Below are 25,693 nucleotides of genomic sequence, written 5' to 3' on the forward strand. Positions count from 1 at the left end.
GGTTTGTCTGTAGCACCTTGCTTGACCAATAACCAGCGCCTTCCTTGGTTCAGGACATGCAGTGAATGTTGTGAATATCCAGAATTTGATGTTTGATGAATGGCAGTCCACTTGCTTTCTTCAGTCAAATGACATCTCATCCTCTCACTCCCTGTTACTTTGGGAACTTGCTGGGTTTGTAGGTTAGTTGTCCATAAAACTCATCGTAGAGTTTACTGCTGGAACTATACAGTGCACATACCTTTTCAACAATATCACATGGCTCAAATAATGATCCTCTCTGTGCCAACAAAGGAAACTATTTTAACAGCTTGCCAACTTCCTTGCTGTCTGTACATTGTTGGAGATTCCAAAATGTCAATTTTAAATTGAAAAACAATGTAGACCCTGGAACTGAGCTAAAGGAGCAGAGAACATTGTGGAGAGATGGTTAACCAGGTCCCTGTGGAAATTACTGCTATTGGAAATACAGACACCAATCCGACACTTCTTAAAACTCCAGGGACTTTAACCTCAAGTCCTGGGAGTAGAATTTGAACCCACACCTTTATCACTCAGAGGACAGAGATGCTTTAACTTGTATAAGACACCTTTAGTGGGTATGGGTGCTTTTGTTTAGCTGTTGGCTTTCCTTCTGGAGGTTGTGTGCTGATTAGAAACTTCCTCCCGGTCAATCAAGAGAGAATCCTGCTCTCATTGTCTCCCACATTAAGCTGCTTATAATAGTACATACAGTGTGCTGCAGAACCCTCATTTTTAAAAAGAAAAATCCATTTACCAAAGTATTTTTTAAAAATTAGTTGGAAGACACAGCATTGTCTCTCTCAATCTTGATAACAGTATATACCCCAGAACACTCCAAGGTACCTGCACTCTCAATACGTCTGCTCCCTTGCTTCACTGAGATTCATAATTCCAAATTTGATAACTGTGCCCAACAGCTGCAACAGCCCTAAGCTCTGAACTTCAGTCCCAAATCTGTCTGTGTCTCTGTCTGCAACAGTCCTGCCTCGACCTTAAGACAGTCCTTAAAATCAGCCTTTTTGAACAAGGATTGGGTCAATGATTGTAAAGTTGCCATGAAGTGCTTCTATTAAAGGTGCTACATAACCACATATAGCACTTGTTCAAAAATAAGACCGAGAGAGAAATCCAGTATTGAGAGTAGTTACTGAAATCTGAGATGAGCCTCTCCTTGATCTACATTGTTTCACTTCCCAATCCAATCCAGCAGGAAACGTTTCCAATATTGGATTGGCCATATGTGGAACTAACTCCCAAGTCTAAAGATGCGTAATTGATTGGTTTAATTTTGTTGAGAGAGAAGTTAAAACTTAATTGCTGCAATCATATTTTCCTGTGTCTGTGAACTCAATAAATATAACAGGTTAGCCTGGAGTGGAAAGTAATCTGAGTACCAGGGTGGGTTGGAAAGTGAGGCTGCACTGTCTGGAACTATACAGCAGCTGATGTATTTTGTTTATGCTCCTGAGGGAATGGTTCGAGACAGAATCACTGAGCAGTTTCCACATGTTACACAGCACCATCACTATCTGTAACACTGCCCAGCTTTTAATCTCATAAAGCATCAGGACTCCCTCAGCTCTACACACACACAAAAACGATTAACAGCTCTGCTCCACAGCACACGCTCGAAGCACTGATTTCCACATTGGTGGAGGATATAGTGCAGGAGATGGCCTTAGAAGCTAGGGTCACTGGCAGCAGCCCCATAATGATCGTCACCATGTGATGAATATCCACACTGTTGTCAGAAAGACTGTAACAAGGCACTTACTCATTTTATGACCAACCCTGAGACGTATGAGTACAAATAGGCCATTCATCCCATTGAATCTGCTCCACCATTTAAAGTGATCATGGTTGATCTGATAATCAATGCTACTTTCCTTTTGTAACCCTCTATTCCCTTCCTGATTAAAAATCTGTCTCTTTCAACCTTGAATGTACTTAATGACCCAGCCCCGACAGTATTCTGTGGTAAAGAATTCCACAGTTTCACTCCCATCTGAGAGAAGGAATTCCTCCTCATCTCTGTCTTAAGTTTGTGACCCCTTATTCTAAGAGGATCCAGTCTGATCCTAGACTCTCCCACAAGTGGAAGCAGCCTCTCCACATTGACCCTGTCAACTCTCTAAAGAATCCTCCGTTTCTTTAATGCTGCCCCTCATTCTTCTCCACTCCAGTGAGTAAAGGCCCGACCTACCCAATCTCTCCTCATTAGACCATCCCTCCATCCCCAGGATCAGCCGAGTGAACCTTCCCGGGACTCTCTCCAATCCCAGTCTACATTCCCTTAGACACGGGGCCCAACGCTGTTCACCGTATTCCAGCTGTGCTCTGACTAGTGCCTTGTATCATCTCAGCCTCACTGTTTTTAAACTCCATTCCCTTTGAAATAAGGGCCAACATTTCATTTGTCTCCCCATTAACTGCTAAACCTGGATGCGAGTTATTTGTGATTCATGCACATAGACTCACAAATCCCTCTGTGCTGTAACTTTCTGCAGATTTTCTCCGTTTAAGTAATAGGTCTTCTATTAAAGTGTCAAAGTGAACTCCAGTTTGGTTCTGATTATCTGTGCTACGTTGGGTAGGGTGGTCCTAGTTGGACATGGAACAATCACTAATTGTTAATAAGCTGTTTGATATTAGCTGGCTAAACACTAGCTGTACCTTTTATAGTTTTGGCAGTGTATCACTGGGATATGCATTCTCCCGAAACACTCCACCTGTGTTTTTGGTTTAAACGGGAGATTCCTGAAAGGTACTGCCCACTTTCCATCTCTGTCACATATCCATTCCCCCCAAAGAGAGACTGAGCAAGCAGGTGAGTGTGTGATCGGGGAGGTTTAAAACAAAATGACTGACATCAGCTTTTACTTGGTAAGTAACACTGTCTCACGTGTCAGTCAGAAAGTGAGGTTTCACACTCCAGCCTAGAGAAACAAGGCCAGGCTGACTGCCACTGACAGAATGCTGCATTGCCCGAGGTGCTGTCTTTGGAATGAGATATTAACCCAAGGCCCAGCCTGCTCTCGACATTACTGTGAGGAAGAGACCAGGAGTTTGGGGCGAATGTCTTTCCTCTGTGCAACTAGAAGTAATTTATCCCGTCATTGTTGTTTATAGGAGCTTGCTGTGCATTGCTTCCCCTGCACCCTCCTCCCCCTCCCCCAAGCAAGTGACTGCATTGGTGGTAAGGCACTTTGGGATGTCCTGAGAATGTGAAAGGTACTATATGAATGCAAGTTCTTTTGTTCTTTACATCTGATATGAAGAGAGAGGCCAGTGGTACAAGCTGTGTTCAGACAAAATGGGAATGGACAACTGAAACCTGTTTGAGAAAGCAGCAACAGGAAACTGGTGACTGCACCCTTTGCATTGACATCTGCTCTGTCCTCACCTGATTGAGTGAATTGTCCTTGTCTACATTTACCTCAGGCAGTTGTCTGTTTTGCTGATGGTTTATTTCCCTCTGTCTTTATTCTAGTGACTGAGATGTTGGTGAATGTACTGAACATCTGCTCTGACGATGAACTGATGACTGAAGGAGACGATGGCTTCGATGGTAAGAGACTGCATTTGCATTGGGTTGTTGGGCCTGACTTCTGTGGCCAGAGTCAACTCGGTGTCATTGCCAAAGGCCAGTCTTGGTCAGTGCCTGACAATTTATTCGCCTTTTGCATCATTGTTTTCTGGCTATTTTCATTCTTTCTTCATTCTATATGACCTTGTAATCTCAACGCCATATTTAAAAACATCATTTCTAACATACCTGTATGCTGTGGAGCAGAATGGAAGAATTCAGCACCTAAATATTGGAATTTTCACAATTAATAATATTTTCATGCAGTGACATGATAACTTGATTCAGGGGTTTTTAAAGTAATTGTAAATGTCACATCTGCTTCCTGTGGGTAGATGCCCACTTCCTGGAAGTATCACATGATTGGCTCCTCTCTTGGCTCCAAAATGTGACTCTTGTAACCGGGAGGGAAACAGAATTTTGCGGAGGGAAAAAGGTGATGGCAGGTAACAGTGTCTCCCAGGTAGCGCACTGCACATCTTCGGCTCCTGCCCTGTACCCCCTCTTTGAAACATAGGTCTTGTTTGACCACTTTTCCTGTGGTCCTGCCATTTCCAAGTCTTTATCCTTTTTTGAAAGTTACCATTGAATTTGCTTCAGGTTGTGGGTCATCAGAATTTGCCATATTTAAACCAAATGTCTTCGTTGTTTGCACCTTTTGGGTTTTTTGCAAATTTATTTCAATCTGCTCCCCCCCCCCCCCGGGCGAAAACGAAATGGGGAATATTATTTCTGAACACTTTTAATAAAGAATGATTTGATCAAAGGTTCCACAATTTCTGGGACAGTCACTTGGGTGATTATCTTAGCACCAGGTTTGTCGTTGTCTTAAAAAATGGAGTTAAGCTGGAGATCAGTTCTTGTCAAAAATGACAATTGATGCTGAACTAATTGTTAATTTTAAACCTGAGATCAATGGATCTTTGTTAACCAAGGATAGGAAAGGATGTGTGGCAAAGGTATTGGCTCTCAGATCAGCCATGATCGTATTGAATGGTGGAATAGGCTCAAGGGGCTGAATGGCCTCTTCCTGTTCCCATGGTTATTAGCCTACCTATCTTGGAGAACAATTTCTCCTTATCCACTCTTAAAATTCTTTGCCATTTTCAATAACTCTCATTAGCCTACCCTCCCCCCACCCCCCCCCCCCCCCCCCCCCACCCCCAACAACTGTAACTTTTCTATATCCTTATCTCTCCACATATCTGAAGCAACCTTGAAATATTCTCATAAATTTCTGCACCATTTCTAAACCTTTGATGTCCTGCTCATTGTAAATAAAAGCCATTCCTAATCACTGAAAATTAAACCTGTTATGTTGTTTCATGCAGTAATGACTGTATTTAGAGCAACAGTATCCCAGTAGAGTTTAGTGACTTAAGCCAACTTTTATTGATTTAATTTAATGTGCTATTTGGTTAAATGCTGCCTTAATCCAAGCACCTATTTTCATCAACTATTTTGTTTGTTTTTTCCTTTTATTTTCCTTTATCTAATTGTTTCTCTTCTATCTCCACAGAATTTGATTTTAAAACTTTTCCATTGGTTCTGTCAGATATTTGTACCTGTGTTTTGTTCCCATTCTTCAAAACTTTCTACTGATCTTTCTATCTCTTTATTTTCTGGATTTTCTTGTGAGAAGAACACCTCATTTATGGCCAGAGAAAAGGTACAAACAAGATGACGAAGGGAAAAGCTGGTAGAGACTCGCTTGTCATTTCTTTGCCTGCAATATTTGACATTTCTAGGGCAGCGTTGAGAGAGCTTTGAAAACAGATTTGTTTGTGCTTGGGGCATGGAGATTTGAGATTCACAGATTAGGTTTCTATTGAATGACTTTCTGGCACTTTCATATCTAATCTTTAATAGTTTAACTTGCAAGGAGTGTGAGAAAAGCTCATACCAGAAATATTGAACTGTGTGTGTGTTCGGTCTTGGTCTAATCTGATTTGCTGCTTCTGTGCAGTGTGAAGTAAATCAGAGGTGGTGCTAATCATTTCCATTCAGGTTGAGGTTGTAGTCAGAAAAATATCCCAAAACTAAACCTCATGCTTTAGGTTGTCTGGGCTAAAGCTGAATAGTTCAAGACTAATTGGGTTGGGAAATCCTTCAGAATTACTCCAGTTGAAGTAACTCCAGTCATTGTGTCCAAGCCCAATTCTGCCGGTTCCCAACAGTCGGATACAGGAGACAGGATTTTATTTTTGACTATTTTAAACATTCATTCTCAGAATGTTGACAGTGCCAGCATCCATTGGCCATCCCTAGCTGCCTAATTGACTTGCTTGGTCCTTTCAGAGGGTGCGTGTGGCTGAGTCAAACTCATTGCTGTCAGCCTGGAGCATGGGTAGGTCAAGCCAGATAAATATGACAGATTTCCTTCACTGAAGGACATTAGTGAACCAGATGGGTACTGAGAATAATAGGCAGTGACCATTAATGACAGTTACAATACATTAATGCCACGAGCTTTATAATTCCAGATTTTTATTGAGTTTAACTGTGGCCACCTGCCAGGGTAAGATTGGAACCCTTGTCCCCAGCGTATTAGCTTGAGGTTTTGGACTATTGGTCTGTCACACCATTGCACTCATCCTCTCTCTCAGTGAGAGGCACCCAGACAGCTTGTGGTGGGCCCCAAAGAGATTCCCTATCTCCACCGGGAATCACAGGCTTTTCCATCAATATTTTCCACCTGGCCGTTGGTGCTCTCTCGGAACAAAACTCTCCAGGGAAACTGGTGAACTGGTCAAACATTCTGCACTAGTTTCTAAAGTATATTCATAAATTTGATTATCCTGGAACAATGATCACAACAAGAACCAGATCTCTGTTGTCTGTCCCCCTCAGCCATGAAAATCCTGCACACTCTGTGCTCTCCCATGTAAAATATTGCTTGATCTGGTTCCTGCTTCTAAAAAACTTCACAGCAATGAGTACCCAACAAGATCTAAACAGTCAAAGGTTTTTGTCGTAAGGCCAGTGCGCTGGATTGGACTAAAGAGGAAATTTAATGATAATTGCTGAAAGTTTTCTTTTTGTTGGTTAAATAGTACATTTGGAAAATACCGAGCCTGGGAGATTTATCTTCAGCGATCAATTTCAGGGCCGAACCATTCGAAAGCCTGGTACTGTGATGGCCCTAATTGTAGTTGTGGCCTGACTTGTTAGATTGGTAATAATTGTGCAATCAAGGTGATGTTGATGGGGCAAATAATTGTGACACAGGGAGGGCTTATTGATATCTGATCCAGTCGGTATGATCTCAGTTTAATTTTCCTATCTAGAAGAGTCTGTCTAAGATACTCTCTCCCAGCGTTGCACTGAGGTTATAACCGAATTTAGAATGGGAATTTTACTTACAGCTTTCTGATTCACGGGCACAAATCTGACCTGATCAGATTATATTGCAAAGACTAGGTATTGAGCTCGTTTTTGGTATGTTGGTTGGGGAAGGAACAGTTTGATTGTTTTAATTGTTATGGTTCTGTCAGGAGAGGCACACTCACTTTGTCAAGTGTATCCATCACAAACTCAAAACCTTTCCAGCACTATCAGCTGATCCAATGATTAATTTCCCTGAACAACAAGTTGTACCACACTGACACCTCATATCACAAGTTCCTAATGTGCTTATTAATGCTTTAATCAGTCTCTGCCCTCAAAATAAACTGAGTAAACGAGACATGTAAAAGCACTGAATGAAGGAGTCATCTAAAATGTTGCATTAGTGCAAGAACCCGACCTCCGGATTGGAAAATGAAAGAAGCAGCTGTTTTATTTCTGTGTGCTTCCACTTTAATTTTACTGGCATATCCGTTTCATCATCTTACAATGAAGGTTTGCTCATTTTTACAGTCCTGTGTCTGGGGGCTGGTACGGTCTTGGACCCCCACCGCCGCCACCCCCCATATCGTTCCTGTCAGACCCATGTGAAGCCACGGCTCTCACTGACCCTTCGGCTCAAAGAGTCACTTTGTAAACCTCAGCAACGTACCTCCCCCTTATACTCCGTCCTCCCCCCAACACTCCCAGCCTCGTCCCTCCCCTCTCTTTTTCTCTTTCTCCTTCCTCCATCTCACTATTTCCTCCCTCCCTCTTTCTCTCCTCTTTCCATTCCCTCTCTCCTCTGTCTCCTTCTCAGTGTCTGTCTCTCTCTCTCTTTCTCACTGCACAAAGAAATGCTTTGTCCACAGAACAGTTATGGACAACACTGTCTACCGGGGAAGATGTTTAACAATTCTCAGCTCACACATCAGCATTTTTCAGTTTTTCATGACTGGTTTAAACTGTGGTCACAATGTTTAGCATCTCATGTGCAGAGACACTCAATTTGGACTTGCTGTTCTTTAATCTCAAAGCGTGATCCTGGTTTAGCCTGCACATATAATATCTGCTGAAGATTGATATGCCTCACTCAGTGAATATTCAGATTTCAATCTACCAGTGTTTGTGAGAGTGTGAGTGAAGGGGAGTGACCATCTGTGTGAGAGTGGGCGAGCGTGCCGGTGAGGTTGTGAGTGAGGGAGTGTGCACGGTGAGGGTGTGGGCGAGCATGCACGTGAGGCGGTGGGCGAGCGTGCACGGTGAGGCTGTGAGTGAGGAAGCGTGCACGGTGCGGCTGTGGGCGTGTGGGTGAGCGTGCACGGTGAGGCGGTGAGTGAGTGGGCGAGCGTGCACGGTGAGGCGGTGGGTGAGTGTGCACGTGAGGTGGTGAGCGTGCATGGTGAGTGAGTGGGCGAGCGTGCACGTGAGGCGGTGAGTGAGTGGGCGAGCGTGCACGGTGAGGCTGTGGCTGGGCGAACGTGCACGGTGAGGCAGTCGGTGTGAGCAGGCGGGTGTGAGCAAGCGTGCACGGTGAGGCTGAGTGATGGAGCATGCATGGTGAGGCTGTGAGTGAGGAAGCGTGCACAGTGCAGCTGTGGGCGTGTGGGTGAGCGTGCACGGTGAGGTGGTGGACGAGCGTGCGCGGTGAGGCTGTGAGTGGGCAAACGTGCACGGTGAGGCAGTCGGGGTGTGGGCGAGCGTGCACGGTGAGGCGGTGAGTGAGTGGGCGAGCGTGCACGGTGAGGCGGTGAGTGAGTGGGCGAGCGTGCACGGTGAGGCGGTGAGTGAGTGGGCGAGCGTGCACGGTGAGGCTGTGAGGGTGTGAGTATGCGTGCACGGTGAGGCTGTGAGCGAGCGTGCGCGGTGAGGGTGCAGATGGTAAGGTGGTTGTGGTGTTTTGCCAGGTGCGTCAGCTGCTGCTCGTAAAGAAGTGATTCGGAACAAGATCCGGGCAATTGGCAAGATGGCCAAGATGTTTTCTGTTCTGCGGTAAGTCTTGTTCCGTCTCCTCTCTCTGCTCTTTCCTGCTGCCTGGTTTTATTTTGGACGTTACTTCTGTTGCCGGGTAGAATTTGAAGGCAGGAATTTAATAGAATAAAAACAGAAAATGCTGCAATTTCTCAGCGGGTTAGGCAGTACCTGAGGAGAGAGAAAAACTGCATCAACATCACAGTCTGATGGAAGGCGTTCTGCTGTTGTAGTGATTGGTTTAACGATTCTTGTTTCTTGCCCTGAATATTTGAAAAGATACAGTTTTGCCAAGTTAAGGGGAAAGACCAAGGGTTGATTTTCACATGTCCCCCCTCCTGTCAGGATCGGGTGGGACGGTAGAATCAGGGTATGGGATTCATGTAAATTAGGGCAGCACCCCACAGTTCACCCCCACAATATGAAGGATGGGTAAGGGCCAAATCCCAAATGAGCAGGATTGGTGCCCAGAGTCTGAAGAGCATTCAGCTGCACCATCACAGCCTGAGGTCTTGGGGTTTATCACCTCCTCAGTTACTTGTGCCAACTCACCCACAAACAGCAGGTAATCCATCGACTCTGCCCCAAAGTACTGGCCGGATAGGCTGCAACGTGCCAGAGATTTTAAACTCATTAACAGGATATGAGTGTCGATGGTTGGACCAACATTTACTGCCTGTCCCTAGTTGCCCCTTGAGAAGGTGGGAATGGTGTACCACCTTGTGCACTACTGAAGGCCATGTGCTGTAGGTAGACCCACAATGCTGTTGGAGAGGCAGTTCCAGGATTTGGACAGTGACTCTGAGGGAATGGTAATATGTTTCCAAGTCAGCATGGTGAGTGGATTGGAGGGGAACCTGTAGTTCCCATGTACCTGCTGCCCTTGTCCTTCTAGATGCTCTTGGTATAATAAAACAAAGAACTGGCTGAAAAGACCTGGGTTCAAGTCCCACCTCCTCCAGCAGTGTGTCATTAATATCTCTCTGAACAGATTGGTTTTCACAAATAGGAGGCGTTTTTAATCACCCTATCCCAGGATTTAATGACACCTCTGGAGCAAGTGATTCACAAACCCGGGTCTACCAGCTCAGAGGTAATGACACTACCATTGTGCTACTAGAACTCTCAATACAAACAATGAAATTCCGAAGAATAGTTTACAGCTGAAACATGCCACCTTGCCAGAAACATCAATTCTCCTGCTCCTCGAATGCTGCCTGACCTGCTGTGCTTTTCCAGCACCACTCTCTCGAACTTGCTTCAGAAGCCTGGTCATCTCATCCTGTCAGTGAATCTGCTGGGCAGAGGGACAATCTGACTAGATACAGTCTCCCTGTCTGTCTGACTGCCATCATAATGCAGACCACATTTACAAGTTAATGGTGTTACTTCTGTTAATGCTGCTTGGTGTTCCAACAACTTACTGGAGCTCAAGAATCAAAGAAGCTTTTGTTGTAGGGTGTCAGATTCTTCAGGAGCCTGGTAGGGTTGATGGGGGCAGGTTGTTTCACCGTGTCAGTGTGCCCAGGATCAGAGGTCATCATCTCAGAATAAGGGGGCACCCATTTAAGGCAGAGATAAGGAGGGGGTTCCTCCTTTCAGAGTGTTGCAAATCTGCAGAATTCTTTACCCCAGAGAGCTGTCGAGGTTGGGTTGTTAAATATCTGCGTCTCTCTCTGTCTCGAATACAGTGAATCGGGAAGGGAATTGAGGGTTGTGGGGTAGCAGGCAGCTGAGTGGAGTTGAGATTTATCAGATTTGCCATGGTCTTATTGAGAGATGAGGCAGACTGGACTGGACTGGAACTTTCTGGTCTGTTTGTAGGCTTTGCCCTCGCGTGCCTTAAACCGATAAGGGAGTGCAGTCAGTTAACCAGCTTAGCCAGGCATCTGTCAAGCACTGTGGTTCTTGTGGGCAGTGAGAGATGATTTTTGTTTTGTTTTCCAGAGAGGAGAGTGAGAGTGTTCTGACACTGAAAGGCCTAACTCCTACAGGAATGCTTCCCAGTGGTGTACTGGCTGGAGGCAAGCAAACTCTCCAAAGTGGTAAGAGTGGATTTTGTTATTCCATCCTAATTGTTCCGAACTGATCACAACAAGTGCACCCTTTACTTTGGTCAATGATTTCGCTGCCAGTACTTTTGAATTTGGCATATTCTGTTACTGGGAATGATGGAAACTGGAACAGTGTAAAATCAGTTCTTCCAGAAATTAAACTGTGTGTTAAAGTATCTTTGCAACACTGTGTGGCAAACACATGTGAAGCAGAAAATAGTCAGTGCATCACAATGTCAAAGAAGCACTGTCCTTAACTTTGTGTGAAGGGTTTATTACATACAAGTGGACTGCTGGTCTAAGCTTACACAGCTGGTACCACTGGTGCTATTAGCCTGTATCATAGTCAAGATGTTACAACAACCCACCATCCAAACCCCACTCCTGACTCCTGCTCGCTTCCAGGTGACAGCACAGTCTAACCCACTGCATCAAAATGCTCCAGGTCTAGCTTTTCTCACCTCTGGATCTCTTTTGATCCAATCAGACTCTGAGCAACTTCATATTTCACTCTTGTTCACTATTCCCAGAGGAGAGGCTTTTTTTAAAAAGGAAGTTTATTCAAACATAATTCTGCAAAAGAAAAAATGTGGCCATAGGTGAGAGTATTCAGAGTGATCTCATTTAATTCATTGCCAGAATAACTCATTTTTATTTGACATATTTCTGTAATTGAACAACCAATAAGAATTTGATCAAATAATGTCATGGAAGAAATAATTAGATTTGGTGAAAAGTTTGATTCATAACTTGACTTTTTCAATTTACTAATGAAAATTAAATTAGATTTATTCTCTAAGTATTAGCTGCCCTATTAATAAGAAAGAGCAGATGTTAATTTTCGGAATTATGCTGTGTAAGTAATTCAGTATTTAAGTAGCTGCATCAAATGACACAAAAATTGTACAAAAATCCCAGAATCAAAACTTCAGGATATCAATTAGCAAGTTTTGAGAAGGTTTATAGCTCAGGTTGAGGTTCTGGATGTAGGTTTGCTCGCTGAGCTGGAAGGTTTGTTTTCAGACGTTTCGTCACCAAACTAGGTAACATCATCAGTGAGCCTCCGGATAAAGCACTGGTGGTATGGCCTGCTTTTCATTTGTGTTGAGATTTCCTTGGCTTGGTGATATAATTTCCTGTGGTGATGTCATCTTCTGTTCTTTTTCTCGGGGGTTGGTAAATGGGATCCAAGTCAATGTGTATGTCGATAGAGTTCCGGTTGGAATGCCATGCTTCTAGGAATTCTCGTGCATGTCTCTGTTTGGCTTGTCCTAGGATAGATGTGTTGTCCCAGTCAAAGTGGTGTCCTTCCTTATCTGTATGTGAGGATACCAGTGAGAGAGGGCCATGTTTTTTTGTGGTTAGTTGGTGTTCATGTATCCTGGTGGCTAGTTTTCTGCCTGTTTGTCCAATGTAGTGTTTGTTACGGTTTCTTGCACAGTATTTTGTAAATGACTTTAGTTTTCCTTGTTGTCTGTATAGGGTCCTTCAAATTCATTTAGTATTTTAGTGTGTTGGCGAGTTTGTGGGCTATCATAATGCCAAGGGGTAGTCTGAGTAGTCTGGCAGTCATTTCTGAGATGTCTTTGTAGGAGGGAGTGGCTGGGGTTTCTGGATGAGTTTGTCTGCTTGTCTGGGTTTGTTGCTGAGAAATCTGCGGACTGTGTTCATTGGGTACCCATTCTTTTTGAATACACTGAATAGGTGATTTTCCTCTGCTCTGTATAGTTCCTCTGTGCTGCAGTGTATGGTGGCTCATTGAAATAATGTTCCAATGCAGCTTCGTTTGTGGGTGTCGGGATGATTGCTTCTGTAGTTCAGTATTTGGTCTGTATGTGTTGTTTTCCTGTAGACGCTGGTTTGAAGTTACCCCACACACTGCAGCACAGAGGAACTACACAGAGCAGAGGAAAATCACCTATACAGTGTATTCAAAAAGAATGGGTACCCAATGAACACAATCCGTAGATTTCTCCACAACAAACCCAAACAAGCAGACAAAACACATCCAGAAACCCAAGCCACACTCCCCTACATCAAAGACATCTCAGAAATGACTGCCAGACTATTCCGATCCCTTGGCATCATGGTAGCCCACAAACCCATCAACACACTAAAATAGCAGCTAATGAACTTGAAAGATCCTATACAGACAACAAGCAAAACTAATGTCATTTACAAAATACTGTGCAAGGACTGTGACAAACAGACAGAAAACTAGCCACCAGGATACATGAACACCAACTAGCCACAAAACAACATGACCCTCTCTCACAAGTGTCCTTACATACAGAGGAGGTAGGACACCACTTCGACTGGGACAACACATCCATCCTCAGACAAACCAAACAGAGACATGCATGAGAATTCCTGGAAGCATGGCATTCCAACCGGAACTCTCTCAACAAACACCTTGACTTGGATCCCATTTACTACCCCCTGAGAAAAAGAACAGGAAATGACATCACCAACCCAAGGAAACCTCAATACACAAATAAAAAGCAGGCCATGTCACCAGCGCCTCACTGGAGGCTCACTGACGATGTTACCTAGTATGGTGATGAAACATCTGAAAACAAACCTTTCCCAAGGTGGGACGAGATTGGGTTGGGATATCTGGTCGGCATGGACAAGTTGGACCGAAGGGTCTGTTTCCGTGCTCTACAGCTCTATGACTCTAATCCCTCGACTGTCCTATCAGATTGATCCCATGTTGGTTTATTTGGGTGCTGCATTTTTATTATCAGGATCCCCCTGACATTCTGAATCCATTAAATACTATAATGAAGTAGTCCATACTCTAGATATGTTTAATGAACCTGTTCAGAGATGTTACCACACATCTCTAGAGCAGATTGCACTTAAGCTCATGTCTCCTGGCTCAGAGACCAGGAGCACAACCACTGCCTTAGACCATGCAGTAACTTTTCCCTAATCCCTGCATTTGTTTTAGGAGTTCCGTAATAAGCCAGGGTGTTGCTCTCCTTGTTAAATTTGGTCTGTCAAAAAAAAGACAAACTGCTGAAATATTTGACTCTAAAGTCTTTATTTGGGTGCAGGTCAAACTTACAGAAGTGTGAGGGAAATAAAGTTGAGATTTGTAGCTATTTGGAAATATAACTTTAATTGAATGCTGAGATTCCTTCTGTCAATGTGAGCCAGGTTTTGGACAATGGCACCTCGAATATTGCTGCTGATATACAGTGATATGTTTGTAGTGAAAGCCAGTAACAAAAACTGAGGAGATGCGAACAGAATGAGTTTAGTGAGCTCTGTAGTTCCATGAAATCTAAGACAAGTGTTTGGCTTGGCAAGTAGATTAACCCATTATTGCCCTTGTAGAAGTTAATCATATATTTATAATTATAAAATATATTTAATAACCCTCCATGTTGGTTTTCGAAATTGCTCCTGAATATTTTCTCCAAGTGTTGTATCGAAGCTGGGGATTTATTAATTACCTGGTATCCCTCCCTCATTACCGTGTGATGTATGTAATTGAAGGTATCAGTTTCAGGTAATAAAGGTTGGTGAGACTTGGGCACAAATGAAACTCATCACCACCCAGCAGCATGTCTTTTGGTATTTAAAATTTCTTCAGATTGTTGACTTATATTGTTGATCTGAGTAACTGAAGTAAATTGTCTCCTGGTATATTTATGTATGTGTGAACTGGGTATTGTGTGTGGAATGGGGATGTCTGTTCAATGCTCCCCATGAACTTCCTCTCTGCTTCACCCTTCTCAATATTCTATTTGCTTTCTGATGTACTCTTTCTCTCTCCCTTCTGTTCAGATGAATCAGGTACCTGTTTCATTCACTTCACCCATGTACCTGTGTGTGTCTGTGTTCTGTGTGTTGGTGCTAACTCTCACATGCTAACAACATTCCCCTGTGCTAACTGACACATGGGATCAGCAATAACATGAACAGAACAAACATTTACCAGGTGGAGCTGGATAGCAGCAGTTCCAAGGAAGCAGTTCTCCCTCAGTTGAGGAATAATTGTTTTCCTTCCAGCTCTTGTGTTAAGCTGCAGAGTCCACGTTATCACCAGCAATGGATTTATTCCTTAGTTCTTCAATGAATTACTTCATTTCTTATTGCTTTACTTAAATTAAAGCAGAAGAGCTTGCCCTTAACAGCAAACAAGACGGATGTTTAGCTTTATCTGGACAATATACCTACACTTTAAAGGTATCTGATCTTAAGTATCCACCTGAAGGAACATTTGATGGTGCAATGATGCGCACACTAGCTGTGTCACTAGAATATCTGCAGTACCTGATGGAATGTGTGTGTGTGTGTGTACTGTAACAGACACACTGGCATTTTCTGGTCTCCTGTGTTATTGTAAAACCACAATGTCACAGGAAATTCATGGAAGCCTCATAAAGCAAGGGACAACGGTCAACCAAGCCAAGTGAGTCACCGTAACCTGTCAAAAAGATCCTGTGATCATGAAAGGTCCCCCTGTTCACTTTTAACATCAATAGCCTGGGTCCAAATGTTTGGAAGATTGTAGTTGTTAACCTGAAGGTACCAAATGAGATTGGATGATCTCACACTGACAAATTACCATTGAGATTGGATCATCTCACACTGACACATTACCATCAAGATTGAGAAACCAGTGAGTGATCAATAGGAGATCAAGGAGCTCAACTGAACTCATCGTTAAACTGCTGAAGTAATCATCATCATTCCTTAACCTGTGTTGAAGTGAAATTGTAAAGACTCCTCTCTACACACCTGAAACCATGTTATAACCACCTGACCAAGGTATCACTCATCTTTTATAGATTTATGGAATGCTGGTTGGGCCCAGCATTCATTACCCATCCCTAGTTGCCCCTTGAGAAGGTGGGGGTGAGCTGTCTCCTTGAACCACTGCCATCCACATGCTGTAGGTAGACCCACAATGCCGTTAGGAAGGGAATTCCAGGATTCTGACCCAGCGACAGGGAAGGGATGGTGATATGTTTCCAAGTCAGGATGGTGAGTGGCTCAGAGGGAAACTTGCAGAGGCTGGTGTTCCCAGCTCTCTGCTGTCCATATCCTTCTGAATGATCGTGAACCCCAGTTATTAGTCACAGGGACATTGCAGGCTTGACTGAGCTCAGTTTGCTGTTGACACGTGCTGAGAATGATAATGTTGGCTGGGCCGACATTCCAGAAGAATCCATAAGATTCCTCTCTGATCACTGTCAGAAACTGATACTTATCAGGTTTAACTGTACCTGAATTACTCAGAATCTCACAACCTTCCTGTGAGGTCCAATCCAGTCTGCTGCTCTTGTGATTGGCTTATAACTGAAATGGCTGACCATTTAAGGGATATTAAAGACCATCCGCTCAGCAATGAACTCAAGGCCGAACACCGCTGTGGTACAGTGCCCCTTCTGTCAAGGACATCATACAACCAGTTTTTTTAATATCAGGTTGAAAGTTTTCTTAATGATTTTCCTCTTAGTACAGCCTACATATTGCCAATTATTCAGGGTCTAATTTGAACCATGTTTATCTTGGTTACGACCCATGGGGTCTAATTTTCCCAGTAGGGCTGCAATAGGGAATATTTTCCATCCACTCACTTGTAGCTCTGCTAAATAATATCTTTGCCAGAAATACTTATTGGTAAATGTTTAACATGTCTTGTGACTCTGTTGAATACTAAATAACCCTGCACTTATTCATTGCGAAAACTAAGTTGATAGCATCTAGATCAAAATAGGCAAAATAACTCTTCCATTTATGCAATGCTTCACTGAAGTGTTCTTAAATGTAATGAGGCATGAAGAGATCACATGAAGAAATGTCAGCTCATAGACTAAAAGCTTTGTCAAAGAGCTGGGTTTCAAGGAGGAGGTGGGAGAGTGATTGTTAGTAAATTAAAGAAAGAGAAGACTCTAGCTCAGGGCTCAGATAACTGAAGGCATAGCCCTCAGTGATGGAGTGATTAAAGTGGCAACGATTCAGAGAATTTCCTCACTAATGGCACTGAGAGAACTCCCTTAGGTCAGAAGAAATAGGAACAGGAGTAGGCCATTCAATAGGATCATGGCTGATCTGACATTCCTCACACCCACTTTCCTGTCCTTTCTGTGGAAAGCGATCAAGAATCTATCTCAGCCTTAAGTATACACAAGGACTCTGCCCCACAGTCCTCTATGGCAAAGACTTCCAGAGACACTCAACATCTGACAGAAGAAATTCCTCCTCATCTCTGTCTTAAATTGGTGCCCCTTTATTCTGAGACCGTACCCTTTGGTCCCAGACTGTCCCATGAGGGAAACCATCCTCTCAGCATTGACCCTGTCAAGCCCATTAAGAACTCTGTATCTTTTAAGGATGTCACTTCTTATTGCTCTTAAACTGAACTCCAGTGAACTTAAACTGAACCAGTGCCACCTTCAGACTTGATGACGGATAGATAGTAAATGCTGGGCCCAGCCAATCAGATTGCAGAGTTTGGGAGGAGATGAAACTGTGGAGGGATTTGAAAGGATGAAAGTTTCCAAAGAGAAAGGGTTTGAGAGTACTTGCAGATGAGATGCTGCCTAGGTAAAGGACAGACTGAGTTGATCTCATGTCCTTCCCAATGAGGGGGATATTACGGTGAGGACATGTGTGTTTCCCTTCACCGCCTGGAAAATTCCACATTCATACATTTTTTAAAGAAACACTTTGTGTTCAGTGGATGACGCTGCCAAAGTCAATAACGTTTCCTTTTCAGAATCCCAGCATAGTAACAATGTAGGAAGAGGCCATTCAGCCCATGATGCCTGCACCTGTTCTATTCCCTAACACCAGTCTCCTGCCTTTTCTCCGTATCCCTGCACAGCAACTCTATCCAAATAACCATCCAATACCCTCTTGAATATCACACTGGAACTTGTCTCCACCATGTTTCCAGGTGGTGAATTCCAGATCCTAACCCCACATTGAATGAAAAAAGTTTTCCTCCCATCAAGCTCGCTTCATTTGCATAGCATTTTAATGAACAATGTCTGATTTTGCTGAACAGCACTGTGATTTTGACCCAGTCAGCACATTCACTCACTCCAGGAGTCAGTTTGAGGAGATATTGACTGGTTAACACCACCCCCCAGGTCTCTTAGTCTGTTCAAAATTTTTCACTCAGTAGCTTTTTTGCAAGATAGACGCTGAATTCAGCGTGGTCCAAACATCCTTCACACAACAGCTTTTTGTCACTCTCCTCCACAGTATCTGAAATTCCCTGAGCACGACAGACCTCTCTCTACCTCTGGCCTGCCTGCTTTTTGATCTGCTCTCACTACTACATTCCATTTGGGGTAAGTGCACAATAATGTGGCAGAAAGATCTGCTCTCTCCTGATTAGTCTCCAGTTGCTGCTCCTCTCGCAAACTGGAATCCAAGCTGATACAAGAAACAGAGGAGCAGGCCATTCAGCCCCTCGAAGCTGCTCCACATTCTCTAAGATCATGGTCTCAACACCACTTTCTTGTCTGCAACCCCTTCCCCTACTCACCTCATAAACACAAACCAGCTCTTGGCATCGAGTTGTCTTGATTGCCATTTTCAAAGATTATGCCACTGCTGTTCGGGTGGGGCAGGGAGATAGGTAGAATAGCCTCGTTCTGTGCTGTAGAATTCTGTGATTCAGCCGCTTGGGATTGTGATTGAGCTTGTATCAGTATCCCCAGCATGGGGCAGCAGGACGCTGGGATGATTTACCAACTAGTCAGCTCCTTAAACTGTGCACACCCTGACTTGACCAGGTTTAACCAAGTTGGAAGCTGCTCTAATAAACTAGCCCTATTTCATTTCACATTCAAAGTGTGAACAGAAAATCATCTTAGAATTTTTTTTGCACCTATTGTGTTGATGGCTCTATATTAAATGCATTTTTAAAAATCAGATTGTTAATTATTAAAATTGCTATTTCAGGATTAACTTTGTCGTTGACCATTAACCTGGGTATTAGTTAATAGATTCACAGGAGAGAATGTGTCTTGAGACTAGGTTCCTGGCAGCTTTCCATGAGGTAAAACAAACAACTGCAGATGCTGAAGATCTGCAACTAAATCCAAAATTGCTGGAGAGACTCAGCAGGTCTGGCAGCATCTCAGAGAGAGAAACAATGTTTTGGGTTCTGTTTTCAAGAAGGGTCAGTGCACTTGAAACATTAACTCTGTTTCTCTCTCTCAGATGCAGCCAGATCTGCTGGGTTTCTCCAGCAATTTCTGATTAAGTTTAAAATTTAGTTGAGGGCTGATCCCAAAGGAAGGACAGAAGCAGAAATCACTGATTGTTGGGTTGTGCTGACTTCTGAGGATGAAATGAGCCATGCTGAGTGTATGAAGGGAGGTGGGGTGTGGAAGCAATAACTGTGACATTCTACCCCAGCACTGAAGAATGTGGTTTTTGACAAAATGGGGATGCCAAAATCAAAATGGTTTTCGGGCGTGTATGTAAAGTCAATAATGACAGCTAAGTGCTGTAAGTGACTCTCAAAGAGAGGGTACACTGATGAGCTGGTGCTATCCATATTTGAGCTAAATTACTGCTGAGTTTCCACTCGCAATAACTCACTTTGTCTGAGGCCCATAATCAATGAACATGCTGCATTTCAAGGAAAAGGAATTGTCCTTCACATTCACCCAGATCGGTCCTAACTCACCGGCAAGAATTACAAAACAAAATCCAAACATTAAATCAGTAAAGCACTGAGTATTTCCCCCCAGTGCAGTTAATCTGTGCATTTCCGACATGGTGACAAGTTTGAACCTCTGGCTCAGGATTAGTGCTGTTGTCACAGCAATAAAGCCCACGTTCCTTATTCAACCCAGAGCAAACTTTATTCTTTCACAGCATGTGGGTGTCCCTGGGAAGGCCAGCTCTTGTTGTCAATCTGCAGAGTGTCTTACTCAGCCCTTTCCCAGGGCAGTTTAGGGTTAACCCAATTGCTGTGGGTCTGGAGTCACATGTTGGCCAGACCATGAAAGGATGGCAGAGTTCCTTCCCTAAGAGGATATTAGTAAACCAGATGGGATTGTGCAACAATTGGTAGTTACATGGTCACTGAATCTGAGACTAGCTTTCCATTTCAGACTTAATCATTGAAATTAAATTCAATTACCTGTAGTGGGGAGATTTGAACCCATGATCCCAGAACATTAGCCCAACATTACCATTACTGTCTCCCTTCATCACACTCCCATGATGCAAGAACAGTTTCTAATCAGACTGGTCAGAGATAGTATCGCACACCTCTGGAGCAGATAGATCTTGAACCTGGCTCTCCTGGCTCAGAGGTAAGGGCATTACCATTGTGCCACCTCCCAGCTTTGTGAACCTAAACCATGTTCCTGCTGATGTACATTTGCAGCTGCTTCAAGCAGACTTTGTTCTGAGTGAGCTGCTCTTGGGGAGCTCTCTGAACAAGTGTCGCAGCTTTCGGGAGCTTTACATGCCTGCCCTAGTTATGGGAGAATGTTGGTGTGTGTGATTCGGATCTAATGGATCTTTAATAAGTTTGCCTTGGGGGAATCTGCACTTATCTTCCATCAGATACTGCAAACCAATGAATTGTGACTCAGTACACATACACACAGACAGCAATAACACACTGTTTTTTCTGCTCAAAGATCACTGTCATTTTTTTCCTTTTACCTCCCCCATGCAAACTGACTGTGTGTTGTCCTTTGTGAACGTGTTGTTCATAGTTTCTCATCTCCACATAAGAGTACTAAAGCTTGTATTAGACTTGCTGCAGTTGCTGTTTTTTTTGCTACTCATTATTGTTAAGAGTATCAATTCTCAGCTCAACTTTCTCATCCAATTTGCAAACACTTTTCTTTTCTTCAGCGACTGTTGAGGCTATTGAAGCTGATGAAGGTAATATTTTGGACAGTCCCCTTTCAGTTGTACAACTGTTGGGGGCTGTACTGGGTTTATACATAAATATGTGTGTATATATTAGTGTGTACATCGTGTGGGGGTTGGGCTAACAGCAGTTGTCTAACACTATGTCATCTATTAACCATGTGGAGGTGTGGCTTCGCTTTTCGGTAGATTTATCCTTTTATGCAGTTGTGACCTTTGTTCTTGTGAAATCCCACCTGCATCTTCTGGCTGAACTGTCATAATTCTCAAAGCTGCTCCAGAAGATCTATTAACAACAACTTTGATGCTTCAAAATTGGCTTGTGTTACTTGAGCAAGAGCAAAGCTGACTGCTGATTAAATAGTGGTTACCAAACTGCTATTTAGACGTGATTTTAAAACCTCCTTTTTAACAAACTCTGATCCACAGTCGGCATCGGTGGTGGAAATACATTTTTGCTATTTTTTTTGTGACTCTGTGGCTTTGCTGTGTGTTTTGTTTACTAGTATCTGTGTAAACTCCGGTGTTATCCTTCTGTCAAACCAGGAGCTGCAGCATTAAGTTGGATTACTGTGTGATATCTGAATCACCAGCTTTCTAAGGGTGATTCCTAAATAATTGCTAACCTTTGAGTGATATTCAGTGGAACTCGCTTGCAGTGTACTTTAATTACAGTAAACTGTCAATGTTCATGGTTAATTACAAATCCTTTCAGACCCTATTGCAATGAAAACCATACAAGTCTGAAAATATAAATATTAATTTCCCCTTTATTTAGTTTATACAATTGAGGAATATGCTAAACACACAATGATGATAGAATACATCCAATTATGAAGTGGTTCATCTTACTGTTTGACACTTTTGAGAAGTGCCCAGTCCAGTCCAGAATCTGGAATTCAATTAAAAGCCTTGACTGCAGTTGAAGATGTTTATTTGGTTTAAATTGCCCATTCCATTCAGCTGCTGGTTTGGGGACAAAGAGTTGCTGTTTGTAGGAAATACTACTTCCTTATTAAAAAGATTCCACTGTACTAATCAAAACCACATTAACCATTTGTTTGCTGCATGGTTTCTGGAATTGACAAATGGAATGGTTAGCAATCATTGTGGCTGTGTTAAATCTTCCGGATAGACTGCAGGTCATACCCTGCATGAAGTCAGTGCCTCTTTAAAGACACGTTGATGTCAGATCGAGTAAAGTTTCCTCTTAACCTTCTGAATCCTGAATTTCCTTTATTGATGTCTTGGCTCATTTTGTCCCTAGTTTCTAAGAACAAAAACAGTACGAAGATTGTGCAATTTGACTTTGCTCTACCAGAGAGCTAGCGCAGACTTGATAAGCCGAATGGCCTCCTGTGCTGTAGCATTCCCCAGTTTGCCAATAAAACATGAGCCAGGAGCTCTGGATACCTAGCGCAGTGACATTCCCCCATCGGACCATCTCTTGCTTTGTGTACTGTGTGATATACAAACCCGATCCTGTATCCCATCACAGATACTTTCCAAGTGTGGATATAATGTTTGGATCTGTAGTGTAGAGGTAGGCTATTCAGCAAATCACCCCTGTGACGCCTCTTCACTAGAACAATCCCATAATTCCTGACTCTAAACTCTGCAAACCTTTACTTTTCAAAGTATATCATTACCATGTTTGGAATTGTACATTTTTGCAAAAGCTGAATTTTTTCCGGTGGGCTTCATTTATTGGCAATCTAGTAAAATGCGCCCAGTCTTGTAAAGCGGTCAAATCACTTTCTGCTGCAATTCAAAGAAACAGTCCACTCAAACAGGATGTATTCAGAGTATTTCTTCAAATATCTGCCTTGTTACAAATGTACATGGCATTATAAGCTATCTTTGTGTAACAGATTACTCTTGAAGTTAAACTCCACAAAATGGAACATAGCTTTTCATTTATACTAAGCTTTTAGTTTTTGGCTCTTGTCAGTTCCACTGTGTTTAAACTTCATGATCCAGTGGGAAGTCAGTTCACTGTCAAATTAGTTACCATTTCCCAAACGTGCTGGCCCACCAAATGGAAACCACCGTGTTAAAGCTGGTTTGCAGTGGAACAAGGTGATCAGAATTGTAATTGATTGCTTTCCACTTAGAAATCTAATACCAATGAGTGTTGTTGAACCAACTTTATTAACTTCAGAGAAGCATGGATTTATTAAACCCATTACTGCCTGTAACCACCTCCTGCTTTGTTGAGTGTGGTTTCTTGCTAATATGTTAATCAGAATTTTTTTTTGAATCTTGAATACATATGCCACAATGTGCTAACCATATAACTGTGCTGAATTTATATATCCACTGTAGCGAAGAAAAGGTTGTTATTTCATGTTTTCTCCCCATGTCTCTCTCTCTCTCTCTCTCTCTCTCTCTCTCTCTCTCTCTCTCTCTCTCTCTGTCCCCGTCCCCACCCCCTCATGCCTCCCTGCTCCCTGTGGCCTCCCTCTCTCTGTTCAGCTATCCGAGGTTTCTCTCCCCAGCATAAGATCAGCAGCTTTGCTGAGGCGAAGGGTCTGGACCGTATTAACGAGAGGATGCCCCCTCGTCGTGATGGGATTCCGAGTGACAGCACCCTTAACTCCATCAACAAGGTGGTCTGCTCAGAGGCCAATGGCACCGAGAGCGGCAACATTCAGTGATTGTTTTGCAGTTTCCTGTTCCAAGGCATGATTGTATGGTTGCCAGCCAAGCGGCTTGACATTCTTGCCTCTGATTACTGCTGCATGCTCTGGGAGCTAAGTGTTGGATGACAGACTACAGTAACAGAGTGATAGGAATTGTTTTGTGGTTGTTGACAGTTCAGTTACCTCAGATGGAAAATGCCTTTGCTTCTTGACAAGCAAACAGTTAAATGCTGGTAAAATATTACACATTAGATGAATCAAAATGTTTTCCTTTTGCATCAAGGAAGACTTGCAGATCTGTTTTGAAAAGGCCTTTACTATACTGGATGTGGGATCTCTGTCCAATAGCTCTTTAATCTTCTTGTGTCCGTTTACAATTGCTGAACTCAACTTTGACATATTAAAAAAAATTGAAAATATGAGGGTGTACAAACTAAATAATAGCTGATTTGAGATGTGGACTATTTATTAACTTTTTGGTTCCTCTTTTACGAGAGTTTTAAACTAATTAGGCAGTCTTAAACAAAATTTGTAAAGTTGCAAAATCATGAAAAATGCCAAAAATTAAATTTGGTTTTTGTACAAATTCTGCTTACCTCAGGTTGATTTAGTGTGTTTGGATGCTACCAGTTTATGTATTTACCTATTACTCACTTGGCAATGGATAGCCTTTTTCCAAAAAAAAACTGGAAATTTATTTATAACTTTTACCATTCATTTTGCTTATTATATTTCATTTGCATTAAGTTGGTTGTGGCTTGCTGGAATTGTATATTAATGAGTGATGCATTTATATTTTAAATTTTATTTTAACTATATGAAGAACAGGACATACCTTATAAAATGCAGTGAATAGCATCTGTAGTCTGTAAAACTGTCCTCTGCATGATTTTTTCCCCCAGTTTCTGGCTGTACTGTCCCTATATGGGACTGTAATGTGCTTAGTGATCTGACATATACTGGAAATGTAAACTTGCATACTTTATATTCACTGTATGAAATTGCTTAATGCCTTTTGAATTTTTGTAATTTAAAAAAAAAGAAACTTCTTGAAATTATTCAGAGGGGGCGTGGAAAACTGAACATTTTTCAGTACACACAAGTGCACATGTAAAAGATGAGCATGTTTATCAAACATTGTGAAAATTAAACAATCGATATGTGGGTACATGTAAAACTCTAGATGCATGACACTGTTTTAGTCACAATGGTGAAGTCTGACTTTTTTTGGTGCCACAATAAATCATTTAGTGTATTTACACATTTCGCTGTATATCAGTTACGGGTTTGACGATATGGTTAAAAACTGGTCCATAATGGATGATCCATTGATTTTTTTTTAAACAACAGTAAATGTGCCCAAGTAATTCACTACAACCTTGAATGCCTTGCCTTTGTAATTTGACCTCTGAAACGTCAGCAGTTTAAGCATGCACTTGTAACAACAAGGAAGTATTTTATATTACTATTTCAATAAAACATGCATGAACTTAACTGGTGTGTACATATCTTCAGTCGTTTTGCTGTGGATCTTTTGCTTCCAATCTATCAAAATTGGTGATGTATATGCTCATAGCACTTTCTCCCAGAAAGGTGGAGATGTTTGCATACCTGGTCACTGCACTGTCAAACACAGCATTGACTAAGTTTGCACACCAGTCTCAAATTGTCCTCCCTTTCTCCTTGCTGCTGTCAGGAGACACTACTGCAGTTCTATCTGCTGTGTTACACGTGAAATTATTTTATGTAGACTCTGCTTGTTGTATACCAAACTTGAATGGGTTGTGTTAAGTTTCCTCTTTCTCCAGCCATTGGAACGGCATGGAGGTACCAATGGTCACTGTTCAGAGTCTATTGCTGTATCTGTCCCATCAGCTGAGTTTGAGGCAGGAGTTATGTTAAGGCTTGCGCAGGATATTTTGAAGCTAATCAAATCTTTGCAAAAGATCCACCTGCACCTCCATCTACCTATCACATTCCCAGCTACCTTTGCCCCCCAGCCCTACCCCCTTCCCATTTATCTGTCCATTCCCTTGGCCCACAAGCCTCATTCCTGATGAAGGGCTTATGCCCGAAATGTCAATTCTCCTGCCCTTGGATGCTGCCCGACCTGCTGTGCTTTTGCAGCACCACCCTTCGACTCTGATCTCCAACATCTGCATTCCTCACTTCCTCCTATTTGGAAAAGAGCTATGCAAAATAATTGGAAAACAAAACCAGGC

At 42.7% G+C, this 25,693-nt stretch overlaps 1 protein-coding gene across 2 annotated transcripts in view; it reads left to right on the forward strand.

Moving 5' to 3' along the window:
• Positions 1 to 24,965, forward strand: part of LOC140485544 (protein phosphatase 3 catalytic subunit alpha) — a 303,903-nt gene extending 278,938 nt beyond the window's left edge. The window contains exons 10-14 of one of the 2 annotated variants that reach the window (XM_072583758.1): positions 3,515 to 3,592; positions 8,842 to 8,926; positions 10,853 to 10,950; positions 20,812 to 20,841; positions 23,305 to 24,965. In XM_072583758.1, the coding sequence (XP_072439859.1) occupies positions 3,515 to 3,592; positions 8,842 to 8,926; positions 10,853 to 10,950; positions 20,812 to 20,841; positions 23,305 to 23,486 (473 nt within the window). In that variant the 3' untranslated portion in view covers positions 23,487 to 24,965. The remainder of the gene's footprint in view (positions 1 to 3,514; positions 3,593 to 8,841; positions 8,927 to 10,852; positions 10,951 to 20,811; positions 20,842 to 23,304) is intronic. The other variant, XM_072583759.1, reaches the window with a different exon arrangement.
• Positions 24,966 to 25,693: the final 728 nt, after the last annotated feature.

The sequence above is a fragment of the Chiloscyllium punctatum genome, chromosome 14 (genome assembly GCF_047496795.1).
Source record: "Chiloscyllium punctatum isolate Juve2018m chromosome 14, sChiPun1.3, whole genome shotgun sequence".
NCBI lineage: Eukaryota > Metazoa > Chordata > Chondrichthyes > Orectolobiformes > Hemiscylliidae > Chiloscyllium > Chiloscyllium punctatum.